The 15,571-nt window shown below is 49.9% G+C and overlaps 1 protein-coding gene across 1 annotated transcript; it reads right to left on the reverse strand.

Annotated features, from left to right (window-relative positions):
* Positions 1-983: 983 nt before the first annotated feature.
* GPR149 (G protein-coupled receptor 149) lies at positions 984-12,974 on the reverse strand. The gene is made up of 4 exons (XM_064665681.1): positions 11,547-12,974; positions 10,458-10,650; positions 9,506-9,852; positions 984-1,807 (listed from the first exon to the last, which is right to left on the reverse strand). Exons 1-4 carry the CDS (start codon positions 12,489-12,491, stop codon positions 1,253-1,255), a joined length of 2,040 nt encoding a protein of 679 aa, XP_064521751.1. The 5' UTR covers positions 12,492-12,974; the 3' UTR covers positions 984-1,252.
* Between the last annotated feature and the right edge of the window lie 2,597 nt (positions 12,975-15,571).

A 15,571-nucleotide genomic window follows, 5' to 3' on the forward strand; every position in this document is an offset into this window, starting at 1 on the left:
TTCTTTTATAAAAGACAATACACATATTTAAATAGCCCCTGCTCTGGGTCTGTGGGCTGATCACTCGTGTGTGGGATACACCGTGCCCAGGTTCTCCAGAGTGAGACATTCAACCTTTTAAATTAGGGAGAATTATTCACATCAGTATTACTCTTACAACAGTGAATTAACATTTTGTTTTCCTGAACACCACTGTGCAGCTGTAAATGCTTCTTCAACTTAATTTCTTTACGTATTCTCTTGCCTTTTCTCCCTTGTTGGTGTGATTTACTCACATTTCAGGATTTCCAGCATTTAGATCTCTGACACACAGTATCACATACTGACTTTTAATATTCAGTTGAAGGATCGCTTCTTCCAAAGGAAACCATTCTCTCTTTTTTGTCTGCCCATAGCTGATGACAGTCAGTCCAACACTCCAGCACTTGGCCATATGAAGAGAGAAGAAGCAGGTGCTCAAGTTAGAAATTTCTGTTTTCTCTTTTCCCCTCACAAAGTGGCTTATGCACCCACACATAGACAAGTTGGTCTCCCCGACCCCCTCTAGCCTGGAGGTGCCTCTAAACTGGGGCAATGGTTACCTCTGGTTCTGTTATTTAGATGTCCAGGACAGAGATGTGCCTGGTGCTGAGTCACTTGGGTGATTTTGACAGTTTGCTCCTGTTTGCTCCAGTAACAATCCATGACAGTGTATCTGGACACCCAAGCAGTGCTCATGTTTGAAACCAGTGGGATTTTGCTGCCAGAGCAATTTCCATCTCCATGCACGAACCTCCTGCATTTCCATCATCTCCTTTAACACCGTGAAAAACACACGTTCTAAAGGAAATATAAATTCAAATATTTTTAGGATTTTTTTGATTTAGATGCTGAAAAGAACTGCAAGTGAGTCAACACTACTGTAACTTCCCAGCTGTGGAGCTGCTCCCTCTTTTCCTCAGGGTCCCACAGACACAGCACCCAGTGCCAACAAACGCCAAAGCTGGACTGTAAGACTTTATTTAGGATTCCCTCTAGACATGTATGTTCCTCAAATAAATAGTATATAAATAAATAACTTGAAATTCACTATGCAAAGCCGTAAAGCACTTGAGCGTTTGTTATCCCCTTGACAGAGCATTAACAGTTTGAATGGATTTAACAGTGTACCCAAATAAAATTCATGTTAGGAAAACCAGCTGACCCTGCATTTGTGTGGGCACCTTGAGCCCAGGGGAGCAGTGGCAGAGCAGCTGCAGAGCACAGAAGCCCCTCAGCCGCTGCTGCCCTGGCCCTCCCGCTCCCTGTAGGCCTTGTTGAGCAGCTGGATCTCCTCCTGGTGCCCCGTGCCCACGTGCTGCCTGCTGCTGCTGCGATGGCCCTCCACGGTGTCGGGGATGGAGATGCTGATGTCCCTGCCGGGGCTGTGGGACGGGATGAACAGGGAGTAGGAGGCGCTTTCCCCCAGCTCGCAGGACACAAACCTGTTCTCCCTCCGTGAGTAGCGCAGGGAGGGGGACCTGGCCTGGGTGGAGGACTGGCTGATGTTGCTGATGATGGACACGGTGTCCAGGGCCTCCTCATTGTCACAGATCTCCAGCACCTCCAGATGAATCTTAACGTTCGTGTGAGGGGACCCCTCCGGGCTGGGCTCGTGCCCGACGCTCTTGGACCGGAACACCTCGATTTTCTTGGCCATGGGGGTGATTTTGTGCCCGTCAGAGCTCACCTCGTACGTGGATAACGAGAGGGTCTTCCCGGTGGGAGCCTGCAGAGACACAGTCCCTTGGAAGGCACACAGAGGGATGGCCAGGGCCCCGCCCGAGCGCTGCAACACAAACAGGGACCATCACCTGAGGCCAGGGTTTCAAGTCAGAATCCATTATAAATAAGCCAATTATGCTCAGTTTGTTAATTGATTTTACTGCCTTTTCCTTGCAGAATTTTAGATACCTGGTACTTATGACTTGAAAGAGCAGAAAGAAGTTACACAGCCTAGTATAAAAAGTGAAGTCCCAAGTGGCTGTGACTCAATAGGACATCTACAGAATATGAAATAAAAGCTGACTCCTTCAGTGCAAGGTCCTGCTTAATAAACCACTGTGGATTTGTCAGGCTGAACAGCAGGAAGATGGAGGGGATGTCTGAGGCACCTGCAGGGAGAATGAGCAATCCTGACACGCTGCGATGAACACGCCAGCTCTGGAGAATAAGACATTTCCCAATGATTTAGTGGCTCTTTCCAAAAGTCTGTTTTCTCTTGAGAAATCAGTATTTACTGTTAGAAGTAAAAAAGATGCATTAAGTCCTCCACATCACTGTGCAGTTACTACAATTCCAGTAGAAACACTGCTCAATTCCAGACACCTTTACCTGTTTCTAAAGCAGAGAATTCACCTGTCCCTGCAAACTGTGCCCAACAACACCGTGCTCTGGCTCTGGGGCCTGGACACTGCAAGCAGGAACCAGGCACAAAGGTAAAGAGCTTTGTGAAATAAAACAAACCCTGTCTTTTCAACCAAAGTGCCATTCTGCAGCTTTCGTGTCTCAGCAGTTTTGCAACAGATCAGACACACAGAGATCATCACCAATAATCCTAAATAAAATGAACAACTTTCCCTCCAACTCCAGCATTAAGCTCCTTTTCTCCCTCAGTTCCAGCAGGACTGGCAGCACAGCACAAGGACACCCCAGGCTGGAGGGCATCATCCATCCCACACCAGGGTGGTATCCATGGCAACTCCACGGGCCAAGGGAGCCTTGTTCTGATCCTGGGAAGGGAAGACTTTTCTCCCAGAGACCTCACTCACTCTCGGCCAGGAGAGGGGAAGGAAGGATCAGACACTTCTCTGCTTCAACACAGCAGACTGAAAATTCACTCTGTTCTGGTTCTTCCTCCACTTACAGACATTTTTTCCCTATATATATACACACATGTATGAGAGAGGCTGTGGCTGCCCCAGCCCTGGAAGTGTCCCAGGCCAGGTTGGACGGGGCTTGGAGCAACCTGGGCTGGTGGAAGGTGTCCCTGCCCTTGGCTGGGGTGGCACTGGATGGACTTTAAGGTCCCTTCCAACCCAAACCATTCTGGGATTCTATACAGTATTTACCTTTTAACAATTTCTTGATTTCTGGTAGCATTGAAAGGTTTCCATTTGGAAATGCTCAGATGTTTCAACTAACAAAATCACAGCATTCTGCACACAGACCATTCTGGAAGCCAAAATCACTATCTTTCTGTTGAGGCCAACTTGAACTGAACACCCCAAAACATGAGCCAGGACCCCCTGAGCTGCAGCCCAGCACTGCCTGGGAGCTGTGCCTCTGCAGGGCTGGGCTGTGCAGCTCTGCAGTGCAGAGACACAAAGCTGCCAGTCTAAATGTTGCCTAATACACATCATATATAATAACAATATACGTATATTCATCCCTTGGGAATGCTGAAGGATCTCCAAGGCTGTGCTGCTTCCTTTCCCTCCTGGCCCTTCCCTTGCCGAGTTTCCATGTTTGTGAAGATTTGTGTCCATCCTGTCCCATCCCAGGACATCCCCCTGTGCAGCCCCTGCCCAGAGAATGTTCTGTCAGAAGCTGGGACAGGGATTTCACTGGAGAACTCCATGTACCAGCACATGCATTCCTAACAAGCAAGGACAAAAAATCCCAACGAAATAAATCACAAATGTCCCTGTTCCTTACGGAGTGCTGCTGCATTCTGAGCAGAGAAATCTCTGCATAATTGATAAACAGATCCTTTCATTATTTAATTACATTATCCACCTGCCAGATTTCACAGAAGACAGGAGGCAGCTGCAGCTGCCACGAGCCAAAACCTTCCTCATCATCACTGTGGGTCAGGACTGGGCTCCCCTGCCCCATTCCAGCTGCCTGAGCAGAGCTCAGCCTGGATTCACCAAGGACAGTATTGTCCATAGGGAAGGATATTGTCTGCAGGGGAGGATACTGTCCATAGGGGAGGACACTGTCCATGGGGGAGGCTCCTGACCCATCCAAGCCCCACAGCAGCTGGGAATGCCCCTGGCAGAAAGGTTTCCTTTTGGAAATGCCCAAAGCAGTGAGGGAGGGCCCACCAAGAGCCATCTGAGTTAGTTTTTAAATTATCCTAGAAACAGAATCCAGAAACTCTGTGGCCTTTCCTGCATAGAAAAAAAGTTCTTGATCCCTATGGTTTTCCTGAAGGGGGAGGGAAGGGGAAGGAAAGAGGAGAGAAAGGAGAAGGTAATTTTTGCAGAATCTGTTCTTGTGTTTCTCCTTGCAAACTGGCAGAAACCAAAGAACCCCACCCTTTTCTGCCTGGTTTGCCATGAAACACTTAAAATTACATCAAATATTAATAAAGGATATTAAGCTGCCAAATACACAAGAAATACTTAATTTCCTCACTTGCCAAAGCAGAGCCTGACTCTCCCTGCTGGGAAGTGCCTCCCAGGGGTGTGTGGCATTCCCTCTGCTTCCCTTTGGCAGCTGCAGGAGCCCATCAGTAACCTGCAGAGCTGGGGGCTTACTGGAAAAGGAATGTGACTGCAGGCAGCTTTGAATTCTGCTTGTGGTGCCTTCACAGGTGATGTTCAGAACCATTTCAAACTCTAGTTTACAAGTGATGAAAGTGCTGGAGGAAGCCTGGCCATCCTTTAAGGCTGACATTAGTATTTCTAATACCAAACATTTTTACACACTTTTCACGTTATATTAAGTGTAACTGGATTCATCCCTGTTCTAAGGACCTTAAACTCAGTGGTCCAATTTCTCCAGCACTTAGCACCTTCAAAGACCATCATCCAGGCTGGATAAGTACACAGTTCCTGGGATTTCCAGGAATTTTTTTATTTCAGGGAGCAAATGACTGCAGAGCAGGGAAAGAAAAGCATGAACAGCTCTATTCTCCAGACATGGTGATCGATCAATCCTCCATCTCCTGAGAGCAAAGCTGACTCTGTGTCAGGTGGATCCTTAGCTGGGTAATGCTTGGTAACAACTGAAATCAGAAATAAGCTGTTCAGAGCCACACACCCTGGGTGGTGGCTCCCGTGGCTCCCAGCTCAGTTTGATTTTAAAGGTAATAAACTGCTGTTGAAACAGTGAAAGTCAATGCAGAAACAAAAGCTTAACTGGGGTAAGAAAGGAAATGCCTACAGCCTAGAATGCCTACCTGATGGGGGGGAGAAGAAAAACTGTTTGGAGGCCACTCCAGTGCACCTGGGCAGGAGCTGCCCCCCCAACTGAGCTCAGACCCTAAACTGCTGCCCAGACAGGGTTGTGTGGTGCCATCAGAGATGCCCTAGAGGATTCAGGATGTCCTCAGAACACCTTTACATGTAACAGGGGACTGATGGGAGACCTACAGCCTCCTGGAGCAGCAGCTGGAGGCCAAGTGGGACATCCTGAGGCACCACAGCTGGTTCTACCTGTGCCTGGTGAGGGACTCAAGCACAAGGTGCTCTGCAGACCTTCCCTCACCATCCCTAACTTCCTCACAAATCACAGGCCCTGGAATAAGGAGACAGGTGTGACATCAGTGTCAGAGCCAAGCACAGGTGACACTGGAGTCTGTGTCTCTGGCAGAGGCAGCAGAGCCCTGGGGTGAGGTCCCAGAGGGACTGAGGGCACAGTGGCAGCCCCAGAGCTGACAGGGGTTGCTGTGTCCCATGTCACCCCCACCGGGCCATTCTGCCTCCCCAAACACAAAATCCAGCAAGCTGAAGTCAGCTCCAAAGAGTCTGCATTCCTGATTACTTTGGTGAAACACAGCTTGAGCTGAAAAGATCTATTTTTAGAATGTTTCCAGTAAGGATCCCAACGTCTCTTTCCAGAGACAATGAATTTTCTGTTTGTTTTAAAATAGAAGCTTAGTCTTCCACTTCCCTAAAAATTAAAATTGGCTGCAGTGAAATTAATTACTGCAATGATTTGCCTCTTCAGAGGCTGACTGCAGTAAATGCAGAGCCAACAGGCTATGACAGGAACAGACAAGCTCACCTCAGGTGACCTGAGCCCAGCACCTGCCATTGGCCTGCCCAGTGCAGACAGACTTTTATTTATATGGATCAGGAACAGAAAGTGCAACAGAGCATCCAGGTAAGGTTACCTGCATCTCCAGGCCAGAGCTTCTGTACTCAGCTGTCTGGGGCTGAAGTGACTGAGGTCAACAGAAAGCCCTGCAATATTCCACAAACAATTCCCCTGGCACCCTTAGCGAACCCCTGTGGGTGCAGCTTGGACACAGCTCAGAGGGATCTGGATTTGAGGCTGCTCAGGTAAGTCCAGGGCTCTCCTCCTTCCTGGGAGTCCTCTGCCTGTGGTGGGTACAGAAATCAGAGCGTGGCACGTCTGGCCCAGCTCCCTTGGTCACTGCTGGGACAGGAGAGGATCTGCTGACACTCCTGTCTCCTGTAACCCCTATGGAACTGGGCCTCACCCTTTTCATCACACTCCATGAAGTTCATGTGACAGGTATTGCCAGTCCTGCAAGAAGGTTCTGGGTGCCTCTGCCAGCATCACACCACGAGCTGTCATGTGAACTTAAACCAAGTGGTGGGTTTGCTTACCAGGAAAATACAATGCAGAAAACTGGGCTGAAGAACAGCACAAGCCTTTAAAAAACAAGCCCATATCAGCCTGGACTGTAATGGTTTATGGGCAGGTGTCCCAGTTGTCCTGTAACTCCCAGGCCATTAAGTGGCATTAGGGACAAGGCACAAGGGCCCCTTGGACAGCGGGATATCGACTTTGCCTGAGGCATGGTCTGTTCTCTCACTTCACATGGAGCACACACCCCTCTGTCCCATGGGGACCAAAGCCAGGAGATGATGGTGAACTGTTACATTGATTTTCCAGCCACAGGAGCCTCCTTGGAAAGCAGGAACCAGGTTCCAAGCACCACTTTCAGGAAGAGCCTCGATGGGAACAGCAGGGCAGAGCATCAGCTGCTGGTACAGATGGACCAAAGAGAACCTGCAAGGCCATTCCTGACTGAGCTTCTGTGCAGTGCCTGCTGTTTGCTGCAATGTTCACAATTTTCCTGGAGTGAGGGACATCCTGAGTATTTATCATGTCAAACAAACTTCTCCTCCTCACAGAAGTCACTTACACAGCCTCCCCCTCTTTCCCTGCAGGGCACAGAAAGAGGTTCTGTACAGAGTCTCTTCAAAGAGTTTGCTTGAGGCAACCCTCAGATGAGGTACTGAGTGAGAGAGAAAAAACATCACCAGCAAGCCTGGAACACACTGCCAGCCTGGAGATTTGTGTTGCCTGAAGGCACTTAAGTGCAGGCAAAAAAGACATGACATATTTACACTCCATCTCCTTAGGAAGGGAGATACATGGGTATTTTATGAGATGTTAAAGATATTTTTTCAAAAATGCAGCCGAGCAGAGTTAGAAATGACAAGTACCATTTTCTCTCTCCCTCTCAATTACAGCCACTCTCCACAGGTATTAAATAAAGCCTGCTGCCTCATTCTCCCTCGTGCCACTTCTGTTCCAGAGAAATCACTTGGATGGAGTAACTCTTTACTCACAGAACAGACAATGAGGAGACAACCAGCTGTGACATGAGTATTATCACTCCAAGGAAGGGGGCTTCAGCAGGAAACCAAAGCATCCCACGTACGCCTGCCATCCTGCTCTTCAAACAGCCCAACCAAACTCACTGGCACCTTCCCCCGTGCTTATTTACGGTCTGAAAACAACAGAATACAAAATACTGCTTTCCCAACACAAAGAGACTCCCCAGCCCTGGTTTCCCTGGAGCAGCCGAGGCAGGGGAGCCGTGCAGGGCAGCTGGACAGGCCACCCCTCCCAGCTGGCTGGGAATTGGGCACGGGAGGACTCATCTACCACATCACCCAGGAGCTGAGCTGGGCAGCCACATTCCTCCTCCTCCTGTCAGTTCTTACAGGTTGTCCTAGTGAAAAGGAAGCTGGAAGCACTCTGGTAATGACACCTGTCTCTGGGTACCCTCTAAGAACCCCTGTACCTCCTGCAGAAGGACATGGCCACTCAATGCCAGGGACAGACTCCTCTTTTAACACACGTGAGAAATGCAGTGATGAGAACAAAGTGACTTTTCTCAGACACTTCAGGACATCAGACAGGATGAATACCAGGATGGTTTACAACTGATTTAATGTGTGGCACAAATTGATCTTTTATTCACCATACACCTGAGCAATGCAATGAAGTTTTTTTACCAAGCTTGCTGGGTTTCACCCCCTGCCCTTTCCCAGCAGCAAAGCAAATGTCAGCTGTGAAGCTCTGGCAGCTCCTGCTGAATGTCAGAACCTGGGAGAGCTGTGACTCCAAAGCCTGGAACTTTCACCCCACAGGAGCCTCAATGCCTGGGAACTGCACACAGGGTTAGACCTTGGGAAAGGTCAGAAAAAGATGAAAGGTGATTCCCTGTAATGCAAGTAGGGAAGGGTATGTCCAAAAGGGACACACAGAGCCCCAGGGCACAGAAAGCATCCCCAGGCAGTGACTGCCAGGTGCTGCACCAAGAGCTGCTCATACCTGCTGCCAGGGGAGTCACAGGGCTGCAACCTGAACTGGCAGCCACAGGAAATGGGAAAGGAAATTATTACTATTTGTTTTAAACACCATCTGGAAATTCCTGTGAGGAGCCACAGTTATGAACCTACTGATATAGTGACTTTATTAACCAGACTGTACATGGCACACGAGGCCTCAGCAAGAACTGGTAGATTAAAACCAGGCTGAGTCATCCCCTCTTTTGCCCCCAAAGGCAGAAGTTCATCTCTGCTCACTGCAACAGAGTGAACCCCAGCTTTTGATGAAAGGGATGGTCAGTCCAAGTTGAAATAGCAGACACATTCCTACTCTGACAGGGATCATACACTTGTGTTCAGCAGGTGGAGAGGGACTCCCTTACTGGGATGGAAAATACACCTCACCTATGTATGTGCAAAAGTCAAGAGCAACTTGATCAAGCTTGGAGTCACCCTGCTTGGAGCAGGAGGTTGGATTAGGTGACTTCCAGAGGTCCTTTCCAACCTAAAGCCTTCTACAGCTCCTGTCTTGTGGACTTCACACAGGCTCTTACCCCACTCCCACCTACTGTAATGCCAAATGTCCACTGAGTGCCACAGTGCACATTCAGGTTTGATTCTGCCTTTCCCCCACCCAAAACGAGTCACCAGATGCTTGGAAATACCCCTGAAAATGTCATCTTTTGGAGAGAAACTTCCTATTCACTAAGATGAACCAGCATCACTCATACTGAACTCTTACCATATACAAATCATGCTGGTGCACACAAAATAGTAATTAGAAAACTCCAAGATTAAGAATAAAAGTGAGAAATTGTTGCAGGATCAGCACCTGCAAACAGGTCTGTGGTTACTAAACATCACACAATGCTAAGTAAGAGTTTTACTAGAAGGAACTACACTGCCAATAGGACTAATAGAAAGGTCAATGTAAGTAAAAATCATTCTTGTTTTATAAGGTAACTCTTATTATCAGAAAAGAATGGGGTAAATCCCAGTTTTACCTGCCGAGGGGTCCTCTCGGATTTGCTCCTGCACCATTCCCAATCCGTGAGCTCAGGTTTATGGCTTTCCTCGTGGGACAACCTCCACTCTGGTCCTTCAGGGATGGCTGGTGGGTCACAGTGTGTGCCCTGCTCGCCCCTGCAGGCCCCTGCAGACGGGGGGCTGGGCCCAGGCCCACCACCACTCCCTCTGCCAGGCTCCGGGGCCTCGCAGTCAGAGCCCACCAGGCTGTGGCAGGACGTGGATTTACCATCACTGCTGTGGTGGGGGTGGTTCTCCTGGGATATTCTGTAGATTCCATAACCTTGCTGGAAGGACAGGTTGAACTCAAAACCCCTGCGTTTGGCTAAGCAGGAAGGGAGGAAACACCATATTGAGAGTCAACACCGAGAAGAAAAATGAGATTACACACACAGTGAAAACAACACGCTGAACGTGGAATAAATTATCCAACCACTGCTACAAACAGCCAACTTTCTGTCCATAAACAGAATGAACTGTTGAGAAGAAAGACTTCTAAGAAGAAACTGCCTCGTGGATGAACTGCATTCTATCCAGGGAAGTGGCTAAAAGGGCACCAGTGGCAGCACAAGCCTTTCTGCACCTGGAGAGTGTGTTTAAAGCAAGTGAAAGCCATGCACAGGGGATGGCTTCTCTCTAGGAGTCAGGAGCTCTTTCTCCCTAAACATGAAGCAGATGTCAGGAATTCATCCCCTGATGTTATAGGACTTTCACTCCAGAGACTGGGAAACAACTCCCACATCCTCAGAAATCCTTAGCCCTTAACTCATGCAGTTGAGTTCTGTAGGTCCCCTCCAACCGACCCATTCCATTTGTCCAGCTGTTTTTACATAAGACCCAGAGATAAACAGAGCTCTAGAAGGTTCCAAGGAGGCTACCAGGGAAGGTGTGGCATCCTCTGTTACACCCAGGCAACCCCTCCACACTTACCTGTGAGATGTCCTGAAGGCCCTGCCCAGGGCTCCCTCCTGCAGGTGATGATGCAGCCGCAGGGCAGGTGCAGCCAGTGCTCTGACAGGACGAACAGCGGGGTGGCCGTGGCAGCCAGTGCGCTCAGCAGGAAGCTCAGGGCCTCAAACACAAGGCTCTGCACACCAGTGATGTACTGGACAACCATCTGTACCTGCAAGGCAGAGCATTTGGAAATTTGTATCACTTCAGGCACATGAGAATCACTTCAGGCACTTCCAGGAATAAAGAGAACATCTCACCATGAACACGACACAGCTGTAAGACACAGGTTGTCATTAGTGTTTGCTGAGCACAACGATTCTGGTTCCAAAGGGAGCAGAGCAAACACCCTCACTGCCCTTCCCCTCGCTCTGCAGTTCTCAGAAAAACCCTTGCTGAAGCTAAATATAGATGCTGAGCACTATTAAACAGCTCCCAACCCAAGCAGCTCAGCAGGGACTGCTGGCTCAGCCCCTCCTGTGGCACTGGGGACCCCCAGCTCAGGTGCTGAGTCCGTGCACAGCCCAGGGCAGGGCTAACACTGCCCCAGACCCATGTCCCTGCTCTCAGCAGGGCCCTTTCTACTGCACTGTTCCCAAATGCACATCCATGGACAGCACTCCTCCCACCCCCAGTACTACAGGGGCTACAAAGATAGAAACAAACCACATTTTCTTAACAAACTCCTGCTTTTTAACCCACCTGCCAAAGGAGGGGACCTAGAGCTGTGAGGAGGGGCCATTAGCTTGGCACAATTCCCAGACCCCAAAATGCTGAGCAGATGCCTCATCACAGAGCTGGGAACACCAAACTGGGACCTTACTCCCCCCTTTATTGGTGAATGATGTGACAACAGAGTATCAGACCTGTGGACAAAGTTCTGTCAAACCCACTGGGCACCAGTTAAACTCACGCAGTGGCACAGACCTGCTGGAAAGGACTTTGGCTGGCACAACTATTCTGTAAGAACAACTGCCATGGCCACCGCTCATCTGTTTCAATCCACGGCCCTCAGGCCACATCCCACTGAAATGTGAGTGAACACTGGACAGTGAGCTGACAATTTACCATCATTGGGAGCCAGAGAACAACTTTGGTCAGCGCAAGGATCAGCGAGAACCGTTTCTGGGCAAAGCCCACCGTGGAGCTCCTGCTCTGTGAGCCGCTCATGAGGGCACCACTCCCAGCCACGCCCTTCCCCAAAGCTGCCCCCGAGTCCCGGCAGTGCTGCAGGGCTTTATCCGCGGGGTCCAGCGGGGACAGCGCCGGGGCAGCCGCGGGTGTGCCGGGGGAGGTGAAGCCTGCAGGGACCTCCAGGTAGTCGGTGTGTGAGAGCTGCGGGCCAGCCGAGCACAGCAGCTGGTGAGTGAGGGGCACAGCCAGCACTGCCAGCAGGGACACGCACAGGGAGTACACGAGGAACACAAACAGGATGTAGGAACTGGCACAGTCGGTGAAGCAGCCCCAGGAGGTGGGGATGTACCGGCCCCAGCCGCAGAGGGGCAGAATGCAGATCAGCAAACCCACAATCCAGGTGATGAGGATGGCCCACACCACGCTCACACGACGCTTGGAAGTGCTGCAGCTCAGCATCTCAGCCGTGTTGATGGTGTAGAAGTTGTAAGAAACTAAAAGTGACCCTTTCAGGTTGCTAGAAATGCCCTGGAATAAATACATAAGTGCTGAGGTGGTGCACAGAGGCTGGGGGAGGCCTTCACTCGACCACTGCATGAGCATGAAAATAATCAGTGGCACGATGCTGATCAAATCATCTACTGCCAAGGAGGTCACAATCATCGACACCGTGGTTTTGTTCTGCATTTTCAGCAGGGAAACTAGTGAATAAATGCTGCTCAGAAGGGCTGGGAATGCAATGGTAAGAGTCAAGCAGAAGAGAAAGACATTCCAAGTCCTCTGCTCACTGGGTTTGTCCTCGATGCCAGGATTTTCACTGAAGAAGCTCGTCCCATTGAGTGACAAATTACCAGGCATCACTGACATTGTCCTTGGCATTCCTTTTTCTTTGCCTTCTCACTGACTCGGCAAGTTTTCACTGGCTGAAACCAGCACTGTCAGCTCCACATCACAAGTTTCTTTGTTTTCCTAGACACTCTTTTGTGGCATCCGATGAAGAAATACTCAGGTGAAAGCACCCCTGATAACCAGAACAAAAACCAGGCAACAATGAAGTACCAAAGGTGCTGGAAAAAATGCAACTCTTCAAAATCCTCTCCGTGCTGGAAGATGGTTCATTAAGGCTCTCCAGGTGAGCACGAGCCGTTCCTCCTGACGACACCCACACCGTGCCTTGCTCCCGAGCCGGGCTGGACCGAGGGCACAGCACCAGGGCTGTTCGAGCTGTAGTAGCTCCTGGAGACTCATAGTAGGAGGAGAGGCTGCTGGACTCACCCTGCGCTGCCTGAGCTGCAGGAGGGAGGAGCCGGTGCAGGATGGAGAGCCGGGAGTGAGGATGCTCCCAGCTCCCTCCGGCTGGATCGGAGCCTGGAGCAGTCCCCGCCAAGCCCCACCTCCGAGCACACCGGAATCCAATGCAAACGCTGCGAGCTGATGTCAGCCGAGGATGTCATTCCCGTAAATCCCGAGGCTGCTCCCGGGCCGTGCAGCTCCGGCTGGAACGCTGCTGGTGGTGCTCCGGGCTGGGCGAGGGCACAGCCCCTGCGGAGCTGCAGGAGGGGCTCCAGCATCACCGATCCCCACGGAGCAGGGACACCTTCCACTGCCGGCGGGGACTGTGTACAGCGAGCCCGGGGTCACCGCCCTGGGCACCTGGATCTGTAAACTCTAATTCCTCACACGATTCCAACCGGAGCTGCATCAGAGGCTGGAAAATTGTCCTCCTGTACCCTCAGCCATCACACACACACTGGCTGTCCAACAGCCTCGATGGCAGAGAGCAACCACAAATCTTACAAGTTCCCTCAGTACCTTCCTCCTGACACACCTCACTGCCCTTGCCTTATTCAATTCTCTGCCTCTCTGCAGCTTTTTGGACACTTTGGTGGGAACAGCCCATCCTGTGCTTCCCGTTTGTGTTTGGAATTAAACGTTCATCAGTGTTCTTGGAAGAAAGTCACTTTTATTCTTGCCCATTTGAGGCAGGTGACGTATTACTCACTTCAGTTTATCTTCCCACACAGTGTATTTTATTATCTGAATTGCACCTTGCTACTGCTCTGTGGCAGTTTTTACCATAACTTACAATATGGTGAGATGTTACTTCCTCTGGTTACAACAGTTACCAACAGAAGGTCTTGGAGTGATGAATTCAAGCAGCTCCCCTTCTCATTTATTTGTTTTTAATATGACTGATAAATTCCAATGAAAAATGTACAGAAAGAGCATTTTCATCCCAAAACTAAAGGGAAAACTGAGTTGCAGTAAAAACCAAGCAACTCTACAAAGAGCAGCAGGATTGTCCCCACAGCTGTGCAGGCAGTGACCTGCACGTCCAGTGAGCTGTGGGCTCTGAAACTTCTCTTGTGGCTGGGGCAAATAATCCTCAGTCAGACTCTCTGATCTCCAGGATGAGTTTACACTGTAATCTTTCCCCATTTACAGCAGCACTATTTTTCCATGGTAATCTCCCTCCCGAGGTTCTCTGGAACCCCTGCAGGGCCAGGTCAGGGAGCCAGGAGGAAGGACAGCACTGCCCCCGAGGCACAGCCCTGAGGGTGCAGGGACAGCAGGGACTGCTCTGCTCTCCTTGCTGGGGCTGGGGCAGGCAGGAACCTGCACACTGAGGTCCTTCCTGCCTCTTCCCTTCCTTCTCTGGTGTGAATTCTTCTAAGGAATTATTCCCAAGAGAAAACACACCGGGGTGGAGGTCTCCCCTGTGGCCTCTTTTCACACAGCCCTGCACAACGACAGCTCCCCAGAGGATGGGTCAGCACTGCTGACAGTCTGGGACAGCATTTCTGACACACTCCATGTAACAGTTCAGAAATGCTTATGAAGAGAATCAAGTAGTCACCAGCCATAAAATACAGCCAACAAATATGTTATTAAAATTGTATCCTATTTAGTGTATGAGTCACATTCTACTTTCTTACCTTGCACTAAGCTAAGCTTTGACTTGGAGCTTTGCTTCCTTTTGTCACTGAAGAGAGATGTGGTTATTACAGCAGCTGTGCCAATAGTTCATTACAGAAGGTAATGTAAGGTCTGTGCTAGGCTAAAATGTATCTCTATATAAAATTCCTTCAAAGTCTTGGAATGTATTCCTCAATAGCATGTGAAATAAAATGTTTTAATTTTTTCTAGAGAGTTTAAAAAAGATGTCTGAAGAAATGCCCATTTTTGGTCTATGGGACTCAGATATCATTTTCAGATACAAGATGGTTAAATTACAGCTGATTCTTCCATCTCGTTATTTGCCTCAGGAGAATTAAATCACTTGTGGCTTCCAATAAAAGCAGATACTCCTACACTGACCCATTTGGAGCAATTGGAGCAATGTACATCAGGACTAATTCCATTAGACCTAGATGATGATTTTCCTCCTGTGCTCATTAGGGCTGGGCTGCAGCAGCTCTGACTCTGGAATCACTCCTGGTTTGGGTGCTGCCCAGGGAATGGGGGGTTTGGGGGAAGAGGCAAAGCTGTGCAGGCTGTGCCACCACACCACTGAGGGACCCTGCACAGAGAGGGGCAACTGGAGAGCCCAACCTGCTGGGAAGAAAGAGCTATCCCTTTCTGAAGGGAGGCAGGGAAAAGGAAGGCACATGCTCTGAGTGCCCCAGCTCTGACCCCGTGTGGAAGCAGCAGAAAATCAGCTGTATGTGAGGACTGTCTGCAACAGTGACAGAATCAGGGATGCAGGAGCCACGTGTGGCACTGTGGGCACGTTCCACTGCCCGCCCACAGTGCCAGGGCTGGGCTGTCTCAGTCCTCCTTCGCCCTTCCCAGCCTTTCTTCCTCAGCACCTTGTCCCCCACTCAGCTCCAAGGAAGGTGGGATGGGCAGACTGGGAAATTCAGCCCCAGGAGTTGGGATGAAAAGGAGTTCTAATGAAAGACTGAAAGCTCTCAACCCAAATGCTGCCAGCCACTGGAGGACTCAGAACTTGTGTTCTT

The sequence above is a fragment of the Pseudopipra pipra genome, chromosome 10 (assembly GCF_036250125.1).
Source record: "Pseudopipra pipra isolate bDixPip1 chromosome 10, bDixPip1.hap1, whole genome shotgun sequence".
Classification (NCBI taxonomy): domain Eukaryota; kingdom Metazoa; phylum Chordata; class Aves; order Passeriformes; family Pipridae; genus Pseudopipra; species Pseudopipra pipra.

Excerpts from the sequence above, each read along its gene's own strand:
- GPR149 (XM_064665681.1), bottom strand. The coding sequence starts at position 12,491 with ATGCCAAGGACAATGTCAGTGATGCCTGGTAATTTGTCACTCAATGGG. Across the intron at positions 10,651-11,546 it reads TTCTCTGGCTCCCAATGATG|GTACAGATGGTTGTCCAGTA; the intron begins GTAAATTGTCAG and ends TCTGCCTTGCAG. Across the intron at positions 9,853-10,457 it reads GCCTTCAGGACATCTCACAG|CCAAACGCAGGGGTTTTGAG; the intron begins GTAAGTGTGGAG and ends CTTCCTGCTTAG.